The sequence below is a fragment of the Anolis sagrei genome, chromosome 11, assembly GCF_037176765.1.
Source record: "Anolis sagrei isolate rAnoSag1 chromosome 11, rAnoSag1.mat, whole genome shotgun sequence".
NCBI classification, from domain to species: domain Eukaryota; kingdom Metazoa; phylum Chordata; class Lepidosauria; order Squamata; family Dactyloidae; genus Anolis; species Anolis sagrei.
Genome location: NC_090031.1, coordinates 20,078,146 through 20,095,312, shown reverse-complemented (window position 1 = coordinate 20,095,312; position 17,167 = coordinate 20,078,146). Strand labels below are relative to the sequence as shown.

At 46.0% G+C, this 17,167-nt stretch overlaps 1 protein-coding gene across 17 annotated transcripts in view; it reads left to right on the top strand.

Moving 5' to 3' along the window:
- MSI2 (musashi RNA binding protein 2) overlaps positions 1–17,167 on the top strand; it is an 819,550-nt gene that overhangs the window by 734,763 nt on the left and 67,620 nt on the right. The window contains exon 14 of one of the 17 annotated variants that reach the window (XM_060757082.2): positions 2,697–2,760. The exons of the other annotated variants lie outside the window; for them this stretch is intronic. Coding sequence (XP_060613065.1) covers positions 2,697–2,725 — 29 coding nt within the window. The 3' untranslated portion in view covers positions 2,726–2,760. Of the gene's footprint in view, positions 1–2,696; positions 2,761–17,167 lie in introns of those variants that run through there. 17 annotated transcript variants of the gene reach the window in all.

Below are 17,167 nucleotides of genomic sequence, written 5' to 3'. Positions count from 1 at the left end.
CCCTCAATCTTTGGGCTGTCCTCTTAGCATTATGCCAGGAGGAGAGCCAGACAGGCACCATCCTAGATCACTCTGGAGGTCTCTCAAGTGCTGTGTGACTTCCACGAGCCGTCCTCCAGGCATAAGCCGTCCTTATGCCAGGAGGAGGGTGAGACACGTGGTGGCTGAGAGCGCTCCAAAGAACTCTCAGCTGCTGTGTGCCTTCCTCCCCCATCCTTTCTGCATAAGAATGCGGTGGGCCAGGGAAAATGAGGAGGACAGGGAAATGAGGAGGGCCGAGGTAAGCACCCAGGGGGCCACATCCGTCCCCCAGGCCTTAGTTTGCCCATGCCTTCTAAGAAGGTTCAGTGTGAACTACTTTGCATTCATTTTCCCCAGATAGCAGAGCAGTTATCCACATAACTATTGTATGTACCCTGTTTCCTCGAAAATAAGACATACCCATAAAAAAGCCATAGCAGGATTTCTAAGCATTGGTACAATATAAGACATACCCCAAAAATAAGACATAGTGAAATAATAATAATAATAATAACAATAATCTTTATTTATTACCCCGCCACCATCTCCCCAATGGGGACTCGGAGCGGCTTACATGAGGCCAAACCCAAATGACAGATTACAATTTAAAAAAAACCCCAAAAACACAAACCGAAAACGCAAACAATAAACAATAACATCATAGTTACATAAAACATATGAATACATAACAATATAAAAAATAAAAAATATGCACAGGCACAATAATAATGGGTGGGCTACATGTAGTGATTAAAAGGACAAACTGATTAAAACTAATTAAAAATGCGGGCGAGATAAAAGAGGGAAGCAGGTAATTTATGGAGGAAGGCTTATTTTATCAGGAGTTATGGAATCAAGCTTTCCCATGAGTAGGGACATATACTCCAATGACACAACTTTGAGGCAGAGCAATCATGTGGAATTATATACCTACTCATCAAAGGCACAGCGGAAGAGCCAGGTTTTAAGGTTCTTTTTGAAGATTTCTAGGGAAGGGGCTTTCCTAATTTCTCCGGGCACTGAGATCCAGAAAGGGGTGGCATACAAGGTCAGCTTCTCCTGTCAGGTCCCAGTCGCTCTGTGCGTGCTGCAAATTGAGGCATAGAGGGAGACATCGAAAGTCAAAGTCTCCTTAGTGAAGTGAGGGGCAGGATGCTCTGCTTTAGAGCCGCTGCAAACTAGCCTCCTGCGGGAGCAAACTGTGCCAGCAAACTGTGCCAGACAGAATTCAACAATGAGAGTACGCTGGCAATGCTGCCCTAGCAAAGGAAAAACCACTCTCGCACGGAGAAAGAGGCGGAGAAAGGGGCGGAGAGAGAGGCGCAGTCTCATGACGTCAGGGACGTGCTGGCACAGTTTGCTCCCGCAGGAGGCTAGTTTGTTACGGGTCTTAGGTATTGTGGGTCCTCAGGATTTAGAAGTAAAGCAGTGAAACACGGTAAATCGTTTCCTACACATGGTAGCAAATTAATCCGTAGATTAAAATGAAGAAGGTGTTAACTCTCCAGATTTTGAGCATTTTCATTTGGTTTTGTGCTTCTTTTTAACCAATCTGGACCTGAGCCACATTCATATGACAGCCTGGGTTTTGTAACCAGCACCTCTGAGACAGTTTCACTATCAATACCATATTTGTGCCCCAGTCGTGAGCATGCACAGATCTCCTATGTCTGTCAGAAACCCCATTCAGATTGATATGCCCAGAATTGCTTGTAGGTAGGAGTCCCCTTGACTATAAGAGTGTAGCCAGGGCGAGTGTGCTTATTCCTTTTGGGAGATTTCAAACATCATTGTTTCGTTGGGCTCCCTATGGCCCTGGTGAGACAGTAATCGTAGAATGGTCCCATGCACCTTATCTTCACAAGGACGTGGGGTAGGGCAAGTGCTCCATGCAAAAGCTCATGTAACAGCCTAATCACAGTGGACCATTGTTTATGTGCTTTCTTTGTGCAGCACTTGCCTCTCCGTTAACTTGGAATCTGGTGGAGAATTGGCGCATCAATTCCTCTGCTCCCTTTAAAATACTGTGGCTTTCCTTGAAAGCTCTCCTTGCTGCTTTGTTAAAATGTTGTAGTTACTTCCTGGGCCACCTATTAGCTAAAGCAGTGCCCCCCCCCCCCCCAAAAGGCAGGTGCTCCCAGTCCCCGTGGCCCTTTCTTGAGCCCACAGATCCTTACTGTCCTTTATACTTGCCGGCTGTAACCAATCTCATAACGTGAGCTACTGACCTTGTTGGTGAGTGTGAGCAGTTATGTTCTTGTTGTTTTCTCTCTTGCTTGGTTGGGGCTGCTGTGAGAGAGAGTGTCTCTGAGGCATTCTTTCGGGCCTCTCTTACACTGGGACGTGCACACCTCTCAAACACTCTTCTGAGCACGCTCAGCAGGAAGGTTTGTCCACACCTATTAATCCTCTCTCTGTGTCCAGCTTCTTGTTAGTAGCAGCTGGTTGCATGTTTTTTTGCTTGTTCAAACGAAACGGTTCAAGAAACGACTCATATCCAACTCTTGAAAAATGTCTTTTTTTATTTATTTTTATTATTATATTATTATTTTTGGTTTTTTATTTTAATACACTTTCTCTCTTTTGTTTTCTTTATCTCTTTTTTTTTCCACTCAATACAATGAAACACTTGTCGTTCGTAAAAACATCTCACCTCTCCCCTTGCCTGTTCCTAGAGTGTTATGTATCTGTGGGACTGAACTAAATGCATGCACCTCGTAGTAGTCGTAACTGGTAGCAGTAGACGTAGTTGTAGAACATGCATTGTTGAGTTGATATTACAGGTGATTGTCGACTCGAGAGGGTAGTGGCGGTTTGACTGGAAGCATAGGCCTGTCTGCAGGCCTGTAGCGAGGGGGTGGTTTTAGGGGTTCAACCCCCCCCCCCCGAAATGTTTCAGATTTTTTTAAAAAAAAACTGGTTTACTCATGAATTTTAGCTGGTTAACCAAATCCCCCTGCTAAGTCTATGAGATGCAAAAAATTAAGAGTCCCTCCAGAACTGTAAGCACTATCTCAAGCAAATATTGACAATTTATTCACACTGTAATTACTTGCAGCAAGAGCCGATGTAGGGAAGCAACCAAGTTGGGGGGGGGGGGGATGTTGAATGCTCTCATTAAGGAGGCCAGACTTGGTGGAGGTGGTTGACAGTGGTGGAGCTGCAGGCTATTGAAGGTTGCTCTGCCCCCTGCTGTGCTCTTTGCTTCAGCGTGAGCTAGGAGGCAGGTTTCAACCCCCCCCCCCAAAATTTTCAACCCTCCCCAAAATTTTCAACCCTCCCCAAAATTGTCAACCACCCCCCCAAAATTGTCAAACCCCCCCCCCCGAATTTTTTTTCTGGCTACGGCCCTGCCTGTCTGCACAGAGCAGTAGTAAACACCTCCACCCATAGTACAACGTCCATGAGCTCCCAAACTTTGGCCCATCAAATTCAACATGACACATTGTCCTGTGAGAACCTTCTGTGCTCTCACAGTGGCAGCGAATTGACTCTCTGCCATTTTGACGACCCATGTTTCCCCTGTAAATACACTTACTTGCGAGTCGTTCCCATGTGTAGCTCAGTGGGAGTTGCTCATACGTAAGTGTGGTAAGGTTTGGGCCAAGTTTCATTCTGCCAGCATTGTACAAACACGGCTCCTTCCTTGCAAGATATTAATCTTTTCAATATTCTGCATTAGAGCCCAAATCCTTTGTTTGGAGGCAGGCGGAGCAGAAAAGCCACCCATTGCGTGTAGGTACAATGCCTGGTTGTCAGACAAAGCAGAGGCACAAGGGAATTGGTTTTAGATCTGAATGCAAATTGGGCTATACCACAAACCCAGCACTTTCCACAACTTGTATTTGCTTCCCTGCATTGCAGGGTTTTAGGAGGTTTTTTCTCTCCCTCAAATATAACTGAACATCTCATGAACTACCAATATTCGATCTTCATGGAATAAGTTTCATCATTTTCACCATCAAGCCAGCAAATGTCTCTTTCTTTGGTTGACTTTTTCATTTCTCTCTCTCTCTCTTTCTCTTTTTGCACCCAGTTTTCTGCACTCAGTTTCTCAAAATTGTTTTCCAAATGAGCAACCGTGGATAGGGTTGGCAGCTGGTAATTCAAATCCTAATGCCACGTTACGTTTGGTTGGTGGCCGCTGCTGTTTTGTCAACGCACACCCTGCTGAGGGGAGATTGGGTTCGGAGTGTGTTCAGTTTACTGAGCATGCTCAGGCGGAGCCGTTAATTGCATATGTTCCCAATGAAACCTTAAATATAACCCAGATGTTTGATATGTACCATGGCAACTCTGGAAAGGCTGACCATTACAGCAACTGTAGCTTAATGCATCTCCTAAATGAGACCATGCCAAATCCTGTATTGTCCATAAGACCAATAAGGTTCTCTTGCGGGCAAAATTTGTGCATAATTTGCTCTGCTTCTAAGACCACGAAGTAGACAGATTGCGGTCATTAGTCTATCTGTCTCATCTGTTCAGCACCACCTCTCCATAGCCTTTTCCAGCTGTTCTCCCAGACATCAAAATTAAGACGACATTGAAATCCACTTTGATTATCAACACTAGCTAGCAAGCAGGTTTCCAGGGCTTCCCATTAGGCTTTCCCAACCTTGTCTGGGAACGTCAAGGCTTGACTCTGGGATATTTCCTCAGCCAGAGTAGCACATCTGCCACTGGATTATGTCACCGCTCCTTTTAACAGGAGATGCTAGGGACCAAATCTACCGGATATTCCGGCATATAAAACGACTGGGCATATAAAACGACCCCCACTGGATTATATCCCTGCTCCTTTTAACAGGAGACGCTAGGGACCAAATCTACCGGATATTCCGGCATATAAGACGACTGGGCGTATAAGACGACCCCCACTGGATTATGTCACTGCTCCTTTTAACAGGAGACGCTAGGGACCAAATCTACCGGATATTCCAGCATATAAGACGACTGGGCGTATAAGACAACCCCCACTGGATCATGTCACTGCTCCTTTTAACAGGAGACGCTAGGGACCAAATCTACCGGATATTCCGGCATATAAGACACCTGGGCGTATAAGACGACCCCCACTGGATTATATGCCTGCTCCTTTTAACAGGAGACGCTAGGGACCAAATCTACCGGATATTCCGGCATATAAAACGACTGGGCATATAAAACGACCCCCACTGGATTATATTCCTGCTCCTTTTAACAGGAGACGCTGGGGACCAAATCTACCGGATATTCCGGCATATAAGACGACTGGGCATATAAGACGACCCCCAACATTTCCAGTTAAAAAATAGAGTTTGGGATATACTCGCCGTATAAGGCTACCCCTCTTCTAACACACCAAATAATTTTTTTAAATCATCAGATTTGATTTAAATATGGTAATTTTCCTATTACTGTACCTCCTTCTCTGCCTCTCAGATGTCGCACATGCGCAGGAGCGAGATCTGAGAGGCAGAGGAGGAGGGACGGTAATAGGATACAAGGGCGGGCCAGACAGGTAAAAGAGTTGTGTTTTTCTGGGCCCAGAACCACACTATCTCTTTTTTACATACCCCAGGCGCCCCAGAAGCCTGCAGCTTGCTCTGCCCTTCACTTACACCTTCCCGGTGAGGCACCCCTTCACCTCACCATCGGGACCACATTAAGTCCACGAATCCTGATGAATGGATTTTCTTCTACCGTACTTGTACAGCGTCGCCTTTAATGCTTTCATACAGTCGCTGCATATGGCAGGGACACGGCCACTGCCATTTTTGAGCTCCCCACACAATATGCAGCAACCACAGATTCTCCAATCCGGATTGGAAGTTTCAGCACCCGCTCTATAAGATGACTCCCAGCGTATAAGACTACTCCGGCATATAAGACGACTCCCATGCATAAGGCTACTCCAGCGTATAAGACGGATCCAGTGTATAAGACGACTCCCACGTATAAGACGACCCCTGACTTTTGAGAATATTTTCTTGGGTTAAAAAATAGTCTTATATGCCAGAATATACAGTACATGCAGTAAACTGTTGTTTCTTGACACACGCACCTTCACATATGTATAAGCACCCAAAACTCTTTTGCACCAAATCTCACGACTTGCCCATCTAGCCAAGCTATTTATTTATTTATTATATGGCAAACATTCAATGCAGATGACACCAAATTGGGAGGGATAGCCAGTACTCAAGAGGACAGGAGCAGAATTAAAAACAATCTTGACAGATTAGAGAGATGGGCCAAAACTAACAAAATGAAGTTCAACAGTGACAAATGCAGGATACTCCACTAAGGCAGAAAAAAATGAAATGCAAAGATACAGAATGGGGGACGCCTGGCTCGAGAGCAATACGTGTGAAAGAGATCTTGGAGTCCTCGTGGACAACAAGTTAAACATGAACCAACAATGTGATGCGGCAGCAAAAAAAGCCCATGGGATTTTGGCCTGCATCAATAGGAGCATAGTGTCTAGATCTAGGGAAGTAATGCTACCCCTCTATTCTGCCTTGGTTAGACCACACCTGGAATATTGTGTCCAATTCTGGGCACCACAATTCAAGAGAGATATTGACAAGCTGGAATGTGTCCAGAGGAGGGCAACTAAAATGATCAAGGGTCTGGAGAGCAAGCCCTATGAGGAGCGGCTTAAAGAGCTGGGCATGTTTAGCCTGAAGAAGAGAAGGCTGAGAGGAGACATGATAGCCATGTATAAATATGTGAGAGGAAGTCACAGGGAGGAGGGAGCAAACTTGTTTTCTCTGCCCTGGAGACTAGGACGCAATGGAGCAATGGCTTCAAACTACAAGGAGATTCCATCTGAACATTAGGAAGAACTTCCTGACTGTGAGAGCCGTTCAGCAGTGGAACTCTGCCCCGGAGAGTGGTGGAGGCTCCTTCTTTGGAAGCTTTTAAACAGGGGCTGGATGGCCATCTGTCAGGGGTGATTTGAATGCAATATTCCTGCTTCTTGGCAGAATGGGGTTGGACTGGATGGCCCATGAGGTCTTTTCCAACTCTTTGATTCTATGATTATACAATGAGAAGACAGACAACAGATAGAGGTATATTTAGGCTTTTTCTCATCTTTCGGCATCTTTTGGAGGTTGTGCTCAGTTCTGGCCACAGAGGGTGCTGTCGCTGAAGGGTTTTCTTTGTTCGTAAACCTTTCTCAGAAACACCTTGCTTAATGCGGTTCCTATTCATCTACTCACATTGCTGTTTTCGAGCCGGTAGGTGGGCTGGGGAGCTGGGCTGAAGGTCAGGAGCTCACCTTGACTTGCGCTTCGAACTGTCAACTTTTCAGTTGGCAAGATTTACTGCAGCTGGTGATTAACCTACTGTGCTAAAACCGACCCTATCAATTCCTAATCTTGGGGCCACAGAAGTTGTTAGATTCCTGTTTGAAAATTCCTGACCATCCAGTGGACCCAAGGTACAAGATTTCTGGTTCTATCCTACATGTTTAAACACTGGATTTGTGTTCAACACAAGTCTTGGCCAATATGCTTTTTTGACAAGGAACAACTTAGTTCGGGGACCACTCTCCAACATTGGTACCAAAAGTACCAATTTTGGTCAAGTTTAGATTCGGTTTGGTTATTTGGGGTGCTGATTCAGAAAATTGATTTGGATAGACCACATCAGCTCTAGTTTCTGATGTAGAGCATATGCCATCCAGTAGCCGCCATCTTCTCACCCACAGAATGTCCTTTGACCAGTATCTGGCCACTTGGAGTGCCTCTGGTGTTGCTGCAAGAAGGTCCTCCATTGTGCATGTGGCAGGGCTCAGGCTGCATTGCAGTAGGTGGTTTGTAGTTTGGTCTTCTCTACTCTCACGTGTCATGGATTCCACTTTGTAGCCCCATTTCTAAAGGTTGGCTCTGCATCTCGTGGTGCCGGAGCGCAGTCTGTTCAATGCCTTCCAAGTTGCCCAGTTTTCTGTGTGCCCGGGGGGAGTCTCTCATTTGGTATCAGCCATTGATTGAGGTTCTGGGCTTGAGCCTGCCACTTTTGGACTCTCGCTTGCTGAGGTGTTCCAGCGAGTGATCTAGAGCTGATGTGGTAGTAGGAATCTTTCATGGATAGTCAGCCTCTCCCCTCCCAACATACTTGTTGCCCCCGCACTATAAGAGGTTTCGTGACACAGTCGCTCTTGTTGCTGAGTGGTTTTGAGGCAACGGTGTAGTAATTGTGAGGCCGTGGACCATATTTTTGTTCTTGCAGACCACTGGTGGTCCACAGACCACAGAGCGGGAACCCACCGACTTAGAGAAATGAATCCAAACCTTTATACATTGCCACCACTACAACACAGCTATTGATCTAAAAACTTTTGGTTGCATTGCATTCTTATGTATGCGGAAGTGAGTGGTTTCATGAAGAGAGTCTTATACACAGTACATTCTGTACCTTAAAAATGCGAAATGTGTGAGCTGTGGCCAATTCTTACAAGAACTGGTGTTTGTGTTAGATGTCTTGCAACCAAGCAAGGAATGTGCTTTGGTTAAAATAGATCATTATTCAATCTATCCTTTTAATATATATATATATATATATATATATATATATATATATATCGAGTCAGGAGCAACCAGACATTTGTATTACATTTTTAACAAAACAAAACAAACAAACAGACAGACAAAACACAAAGTTTGCAAGCTTGGTAGTTGATTAAATGTCCTTTGACCAGTAGCTGGCCACTTGGAGTGCCTCTGGTGTTGCCGCAAGGAGGTCCTCCATTGTGCATATAGTGGGGCTCAGGTTGCATTGCAACAGATGGTCAGTGGTTAGCTCTTCTCCACACTCATATGTCATGGATTCCACTTTGTAGCCCCATTGGCTCTGCATCTCGTGGTGCCAGAGCACAGTCTGTTCAGCGCCTTCCAAGTCGCCCAGTTTTCTGTGTGCCCAGGGGGGAGTGTCTCATTTGGTATCAGCCATTGATTGAGGTTCTGAGTTTGAGCCTGCCACTTTTGGACTCTCGCTTGCTGAGGTGTTCCAGCGAGTGTCTCTATAGATCTAAGAAAACTGTGTCTTGATTTAAGTCGTTGACGTGCTGGCTGATACCCAAACAAGGGATGAGCTGGAGATGTCTCTGCCTTGGTCCTTTCACTATTGGCTGCTACTTCCCGGCGGATGTCAGGTGGTGCAATACCGGCTAAGCAGTGTAATTTCTCCATTGCCGTGGGGCGCAGACACCCTGTGATAATGCGGCATGTCTCATTAAGAGCCACATCTACTGTTTTAGTGTGGTGAGATGTGTACTGGGCATGCGTACTCAGCAGCAGAGTAGCATAGCTCAAGGGCAGATGTCTTCACTGTATCTGGTTGTGATCCCCAGGCTGTGCCAGTCAGCTTTCATATGATGTTGTTTCTAGCGCCCACTTTTTGCTTGATGTTCAGGCAGTGCTTCTTGTAGGTCAGAGCACAGTCCAGAGTGACTCCCAGGTATTTGGGTGTGCTGCAATGCTCCAGTGGGATTCCTTCCCAGGTGATCCTCAGAGCAAGAAGGTCCTCCATTGTGCATGTGGCAGGGCTCAGGTTGCATTGCAGCAGGTGGTCAGTGGTTTGCTCTTCTCCACACTCGCATGTCGTGGATTCCACTTTGTAGCCCCATTGCTTAAGATTGGCTCTGCATCTCGTGGTGCCAGAGCGCAATCTGTTCAGTGCCTTCCAAGTCGCCCAGTCCTTTGTGTGCCCAGGGGGGAGTCTCTCATCTGGTATCAGCCATTGATTGATGTTCTGAGTTTGGGCCTGCCACTTTTGGACTCTCGCTTGCTGAGGTGTTCCAAAAATTTAAAAATTAAAAACGTGATTATGAAGTGTGCCGTCACACCCAGACACTATAAAGTAAAAACTAAGATGTGCTTCCCTCTTTATCCGGGTGAACTGCGAGTGCCTTACTTAGAAGCTTAGGATTCTCAGCAACTGAGGCCACTCCAGATTTGAACATCAAACAGAACATTTATTTCTCAAAGTCCTTGACAGACTTGGCACAGCTTGTTGAAGTTACCAACACAAACAGCCAACTTGTGAAATTATATAGATATTCCTTCCTTCTTTTTTAATTCAGCTGCTGAGTTAACTTCCCCCAACGGTAGAAAAATCCTGGAATTCTTTACCCTAGCCCTGAGCTGCTATTTTTGGAAAGAGCAGGTCTTTCCCTATCCAAGCTCAAGGTTAGTTTGGGGATGAAGTAATAGAACCTCTTCCAATGGCAGAGAAATCCTGAGATATTCTCTGCCCCAGTGCTGAGCTGCTATCTTTAGAAAGAGCAGGTCTTCCCCTATCTGAGCTCAGCACCAGTTTCAAAGGCAAGAGGGTAAATACTCACGATGGCCTGTCCGAGCTGCCTAGCTTGACCACAAGCACATCTGAGGCTTTTTCTAAACTGAAGAAGGCAGGAGAGCTTCTCCAAAATGGAGATCTCACCCCCAGGAAAAAGGGCGGTCTCTGGACCAAAGAGATACTTTTTAAAGCCAGTAACAGCAAAAGGCTTTGCAGGCTGACTTTAAGTGTGCTGTCGCGCCTGGGGTCCTCTTAGTGAAAGAGGCATGGATGTGATATCTTTTCCCCAGGGGATTGCTTCTTGTCCTCCTTTAGGAAAACTGGAACTCCCAAGGACCAAAACACTGTAGATAACTCAAAATAGGTTTTATTGTTCACAAAGAGTTATCCCTTTAAGGCAATAAGCTGGAAGTTTCAAAGGGGTAAAGGAAAATATACATTAGTCTCCGGTTCTCTTGGGTCCAAGGAGTTTTACAGCTGAGAAGCTTTTCCAGGTCCCTCTTTCTCAATGGCTGTGAATATCGGAATAATCACAACCCCAATTCCAATGGCCTGTATTTTGAAGGGAAAAAGCCTTCCTCTGGTGCCAAACAACTGGTTTGAAGGCACTTGAGACTTCTCAACGTCATCCAGGTTGATCTGAACATGAAGTATAAGTCTCAAGAGTTAGAACCTCAGAATTGGTGCTGAGAGGTAACTTAATCAGGGGCTTTTAGAGCCAAGTCTTTTTCTCACATCCATCTGATATAAAGTCTGACGGTGGAATGGAAAAGGAAAGCGCTCCCTTCCTCCAGGAAGAGGTGGAGCCAAACAATTGAGCTGAGGCAGCAATATAACTGGTGCAAACAACATTGATTGACAGCTATAAATAACCAATCAATCCAACTATACATAAGCAGGGTAAAAGGGCAGGATTAAGCATGATACAACAGTTTAAATCTTGCAACTAACAGTTCTACATATAGGTGGCGCCACTCGTGCCGTCACATAAAGCCCCTGTTAATGGTTAACTTTCAGGGCGCTGCTGAGACTGTAGCAACCCTGGGGGAAATGCAAAAGGCTGCTATTTCATGCAACTAAGAGCCACCGCAAACTAGCCTCCTGCGGGAGCAAACTGTGCCAGCACGTCCATGATGTCATAAGACTCCGCCTCTCTCTCCGCCTTTTTCTCCGCCTCTTTCTCCGTGCCAGCGTGATTTTTCCTTTGCTAGGGCAGCTATGCCAGTGTACTCTCGCTGTTGAATTCTGCCAACAGCGAGAGTACGCTGGTATCGCTGCCCTAGCAAAGGAAAAACCACGCTGGCACGGAGAAAGAGGCGGAGTCTTATGACATCATGGATGTGCTGGCACAGTTTGCTCTTGCAGGAGGCTAGTTTGCGGCGGCTCTAAGGGGCAATGCAAACCAAGCTCCTGGAATACGGAACATGAAGAACTGTGGTCCTCTACCATAAAAGGGTATAGAAAATACACAATTTCCTTAGGGTTGGGGAGTCATATTGCTTGCCCCATCTACTTAGTAACCCATGGTACTTGGTACTCTGCCCTCCCTTAGACACTAGGTTCCTGCGGGAGCAAACCTTGCTAGCATGTCCCTGACGTCATGAGACTCCGCCTCTCGCCCCGCCCCTTTCTCCGTGCGAGAGTGGTTTTTCCTTTGCTAGGGCAGCATTGCCAGCGTACTCTCTCAGTTGGCAGAATTCAACTGAGAGAAAATGCAGGCAATGCTGTCCTAGCAAAGGAAAAACCACGCTGGCAAAGAGAAAGGGGCGGAGAAAGGGGCGGGGAGAGAGGCGCAGGCTCATGACGTCAGGGACATGCTAGCAAGGTTTTCTCCCGCAGGAACCTAGTTTGCGGCGGCTCTTAGAGCATAGCAAACTACTGGAAGCGAGAGCGAGCTTGTGCTCGAGCTCGCTCCGAAGTCCCGCCTTTTTCCCCCCGAGGCTGCTCTGTCTCTTGCTAGTGTGCCTGTTTTCCCTTGCTAGGGAAGTGATGTGAGTGTACTCTCGCAGTTGGCAGAATTCAACTGTGAGCGTATGCTCGCATCCCTGCCCTCTGCAATGGAAAACAGGCACGCTAGCAAGAGAGAGCAGCCTCGGGGGGAAAAAAGGTGGGGCTTCGGAGCAAGCCCAAGCACAAGCTTCCTGTAGTTTGCTGCGGCACGAGCGTATGCTCGCAACGCTGCCCTAGCAAAGGGAAATAGGTGGAGAAAGAGGCGGAGCATCGCTCGTGCTGGCTTAGTTTGCTCTCGCAAAATCCTAGTTTGCTACGGCTCTTAAAGCAAAAAAGTGCCAGGTTCCCTTAAGAAAGTGCAAAGGGAGCTAGCGATATTGGTTTCCTCTCTTCCGCTGGATCTCTTATTACTTTCCTATAAGCAAGACTCTCCTATATTACTTTTTCCAAAGCATGAGAGTGCTTGGAGTCCCATACTGATCAATGATCATTTTGAAATTCCCAATATAGAAGCCACAGCACCGCCAAGAGTGTCCAGTGAGTCCGCACCCGTCTTTTTAATTGCGGGCAGCGTTTCCTTTCTCTTCAAAGCAGGGCTCACTGAGATTTCCTCTAAATTCGTAACTGTCCGACTTTGCTGATGCTAGGTTCTGAGCCCTGCCTGCGGTCGTTTTACTGGAGCCTATTGTGGGTGAAAAACGTCGGCTTCTAATCACTTATTTTGTAATAGGAAATCCAAGGCACTTGATAAATCATCTCCAATGCAATTAGTGACCAGCTCAGGAGTGCAGGCTTAAGGGGGGGATCAGATAATCTTTAATGAATGTAGTCACTAACTTCTGATGGTCTTCTCAATCAGTGGAATTATTTTCAATGGGCAAACACACTGCCACCAGACCTGTTCAGGTTAGCAGGGCGCCTCATTCACACTCTCCACGTTCTTGCCATCCAAACAGGCAAATCGTGTTCAAGGGGAAGGGAGCGTCAAAGGTTCTCTCCACTCTATGAATGGACGACACCAAATTGGGAGGGATAGCCAATAGTCCAGAGGACAGGAGCAGAATTCAAAACGATCTTGACAGATTAGAGAGATGGGCCAAAACTAACAAAATGAAGTTCAACAGTGACAAATGCAAGATACTCAACTTTGGCAGAAAAAATGAAATGCAAAGATACAGAATGGGGGACGCCTGGCTCGAGAGCAGTACGCGTGAAAAAGAGTCCTCGTGGACAACAAGTTAAACATGAGCCAACAATGTGATGTGGGGGCAAAAAAAGCCAATGGGATTTTGGCCTGCATCAATAGGAGCATAGTGTCTAGATCTAAGGAAGTCATGCTACCCCTCTATTCTGCTTTGGTTAGACCACATCTGGAATATTGTGTCCAATTCTGGGCACCACAATTCAAGAGAGATATTGACAAGCTGGAATGTGTCCAGAGGAGGGTGACTAAAATGATCAAGGGTCTGGAGAACAAGCCCTATGAGGAGCGGCTTAGGGAATTGGGCATGTTTAGCCTGAAGAAGAGAAGGCTGAGAGGAGATATGATAGCCATGTATAAATATGTGAGAGGAAGCCACAGGGAGGAGGGAGAAAGCTTGTTTTCTGCTTCCTTGGAGACTAGGACGCGGAACAATGGCTTCAAACTACAAGAGAGGAGATTCCATCTGAACATTAGGAAGAACTTCCTGACTGTGAGAGCCGTTCAGCAGTGGAACTCTCTGCCCCGGAGTGTGGTGGAGGCTCCTTCTTTGGAAGCTTTTAAGCAGAGGCTGGATGGCCATTTGTCAGGGGTGATTTGAATGCAATATTCCTGCTTCTTGGCAGGGGGTTGGACTGGATGGCCCATGAGGTCTCTTCCAACTCTTTGATTCTATGATTCTATGATTTTACTCCACTTTTAGCAAATCCTGCAAAGGCACTTCACATAACTCTCTCTTCTTTTTTTTTTACCCCTGTTGGAGCGAAGTTTTGACTCTCTCAATCTCATATTGAAATCTTATTTTCCATTCTAATCATCTCAAGGTGATTACTAGGCCTGGGTAACAACGGAAAAATTTGTTTCTAAAATCGATTCTTTTTTTGAGGTTTTTTGCGTTTCGATATTTAAAAGAATTCCGAATTTTTTCTTTTAAAAAGTTCGATATTTACGAAATTTCGTAAATGTTAAAAAAATTACAAAACATTAACGAAACAAATACGAAACAATAACGCATCGATTCGTTAATGGCGGACGCGACCGCGCAATATGCTAAAAAACCTCCAAATGGGACAGGGGGAACTTCTGAAGCTTCCCTCTCCCTCTGTTGTTGACTGTTGGTATGATATTATAATTTTTTTCCACTAATTAAACAAAAAACAACTATAAAACATGCCCCAGACATGCGGAAATAATAACGAAACGACCTCAAACCGATAACGAAACGAATACATAACGAATACGAAGCATTTACGAAACGAATTTAAAAATTCATTTCGTTTTTAAGTTGCTCCAGAATGGTTCGTTATCGCTTCATTATCAAAAAATAACGAATTTCTAACGAATTACGAATTAACGAAACGAAACCGCCCAGCCCTAGTGATTACAGGTCGAGTGCCCCTTATCCCGAACTTCAAAATACAATACATTCTCGCTTATCCAACATAAATGGGCAGGCAAAATGTCAGATAATACGGAGTCTCGTACTGTTATCCATCCCACGCAGTGTTAAGACACCTAGAATACTAACAACAGATCTGTAATTGGTGGATCTGTAATTGGTTAAATGGACGGACCCAGAGGGTGATTTGCCCCAATGCTTCCTCTTTAATTTTTGTATGTATGTATTTTATCTTTTACAATTTAGCTGTAAATCGCCTAGAGCATTCTCGAATGGAGGGCGATTAATAAGTAATTAAATGATTTATTTATTTATTTATTTATTTACTTCATTTGTATACCGCTCTCTCTCAGCCCGTAGGCGACTCAGAGCGGTTTACAACCAAATCAGTATACAAAGTGCTCAACATTAGCAATTAAAACAGTAATCATGATAACTACATCAATATAACAATAAATGATCCTGGAAAGAAGTGACGAGTGGAGTGCCACAAGCAGGGTTCCGTCCTGGGCCCAGTCCTGTTCAGGATCTTTATTAATGACTTAGATGAAGGGCTAGAAGGCATGATCATCAAGTTTGCGAACGGCACCAAATTGGGAGGGATAGCCAATACTCCAGAGGACAGGGGCAGGATTCAAAATGATCTTGACAGATTAGAGAGATGGGCCAAAACTAACAAAATGAAGTTCAACAGGGACAAATGCAAGATACTCCACTTAGGCAGAAAAAACGAAATGCAAAGATACAGAATGGGGGACAATGCCTGGCTCGAGAGCAGTACGTGTGAAAAAGATCTTGGAGTCCTCGTGGGCAAGTTAAACATGAAACAACAATGTGATGCGGCGGCAAAAAAAGCCAATGGGATTTTGGCCTGCATCAATAGGAGCATAGTGTCTAGATCTAGGGAAGTCATGCTACCCCTCTATTCCACCTTGGTTAGACCACACCTGGAATATTGTGTCCAATTCTGGGCACCACAATTCAAGAGAGATATTGACAAGCTGGAATGTGTCCAGAGGAGGGCGACTAAAATGATCAAGGGTCTGGAGAACAAGCCCTATGAAGAGTGGCTTAAAGAGCTGGGCATGTTTAGCCTGAAGAAGAGAAGACTGAGAGGAGACATGATAGCCATGTATAAATATGTGAGAAGTCACAGGGAGGAGGGAGCAAGCTTGTTTTCCGCTTCCCTGGAGACTAGGGCACAGAACAATGGCTTCAAACTACAAGAAAGGAGATTCCATCTGAACATTAGGAAGAACTTCCTGACTGTGATTTTTCCTTATTCTGGGAAGGCACACTGGAACAACCACATTTTCAGGCTCCTCCTAAAGACTGCCAGAGTTGGGGCATGTCTGATGTCCTTGGGAAGTGAGTTTCAGAGTCGGGGGGGCACCAAGAGAAGGCCCTTTCCCTCATCCCCACCAATCATGCCTGCGAAGGAGGTGGGAGCGCGAGCAGGGCCTCTCCAGATGATTGAAAAGATTGTGTGGGTTCGTACACAAAAATGCGGTCATGCAGGTAGGCGGGACCCAAACCATTCAGGGCTTCGTAGGTAAGAACCTGCACCTTGAATTGGGACCGGAAAATGAACGGCAGCCAGTGGAGCTCCTTGAACAGGAGGGTTGACCTCTCTGTAAGGGGCCCCAGTTAACATCCTGGCTGCTGTTCGTTGGACCAGTTGGAACTTCCGAGCCGTTTTCAAGGGCAGCCCCACGTAGAGCGCATTGCAGTAGTCCAATCTGGAGGTGACCAAGGCATGGACCACCCCGGCCAGATCAGCCTTTGCGAGGTACGGTCGCAGTTGGCGCACGAGTCTCAATTGTGCGAAAGCCCTCCCAGACACCGCTGACGCCTGAGCCTCAAGCGTGAGCGATGAATCCAAGAGGACTCCCAGACTGCGGACCTGTGGCTTCAGGGGGAGTGTAACCCCGTCCAACACAGGTTGCCACCCTATACCCTGGTCAGGTTTACGATCGACCAGGAGGACCTCTGTCTTGTTGGGATTGATCTTCAGCTTGTTCTTCCTCATCCAGACAGCCACAGTGGCCAGGCACTCGTCCAGCACCCGAGAGGCCTCCTTGGAATTAGGTGGAAAAGAGTAGTAGAGTTGTGTGTCATCTGCATAGAGGTGGCACCTAACTCCAAAACTCCGGATGACCTCTCCCAGCGGTTTCATGTAGATCGCTCCCTGTAAGAAGCACCAGTTAGTAACCTGGCTGCTGCCTGTTGTACCAATTGAAATTTCCAGGCCTTTTTCAAGGTAAAGGCTTTCTCCTGACATTAAGTCCAGTTGTGTCCAACTATGGGGATTG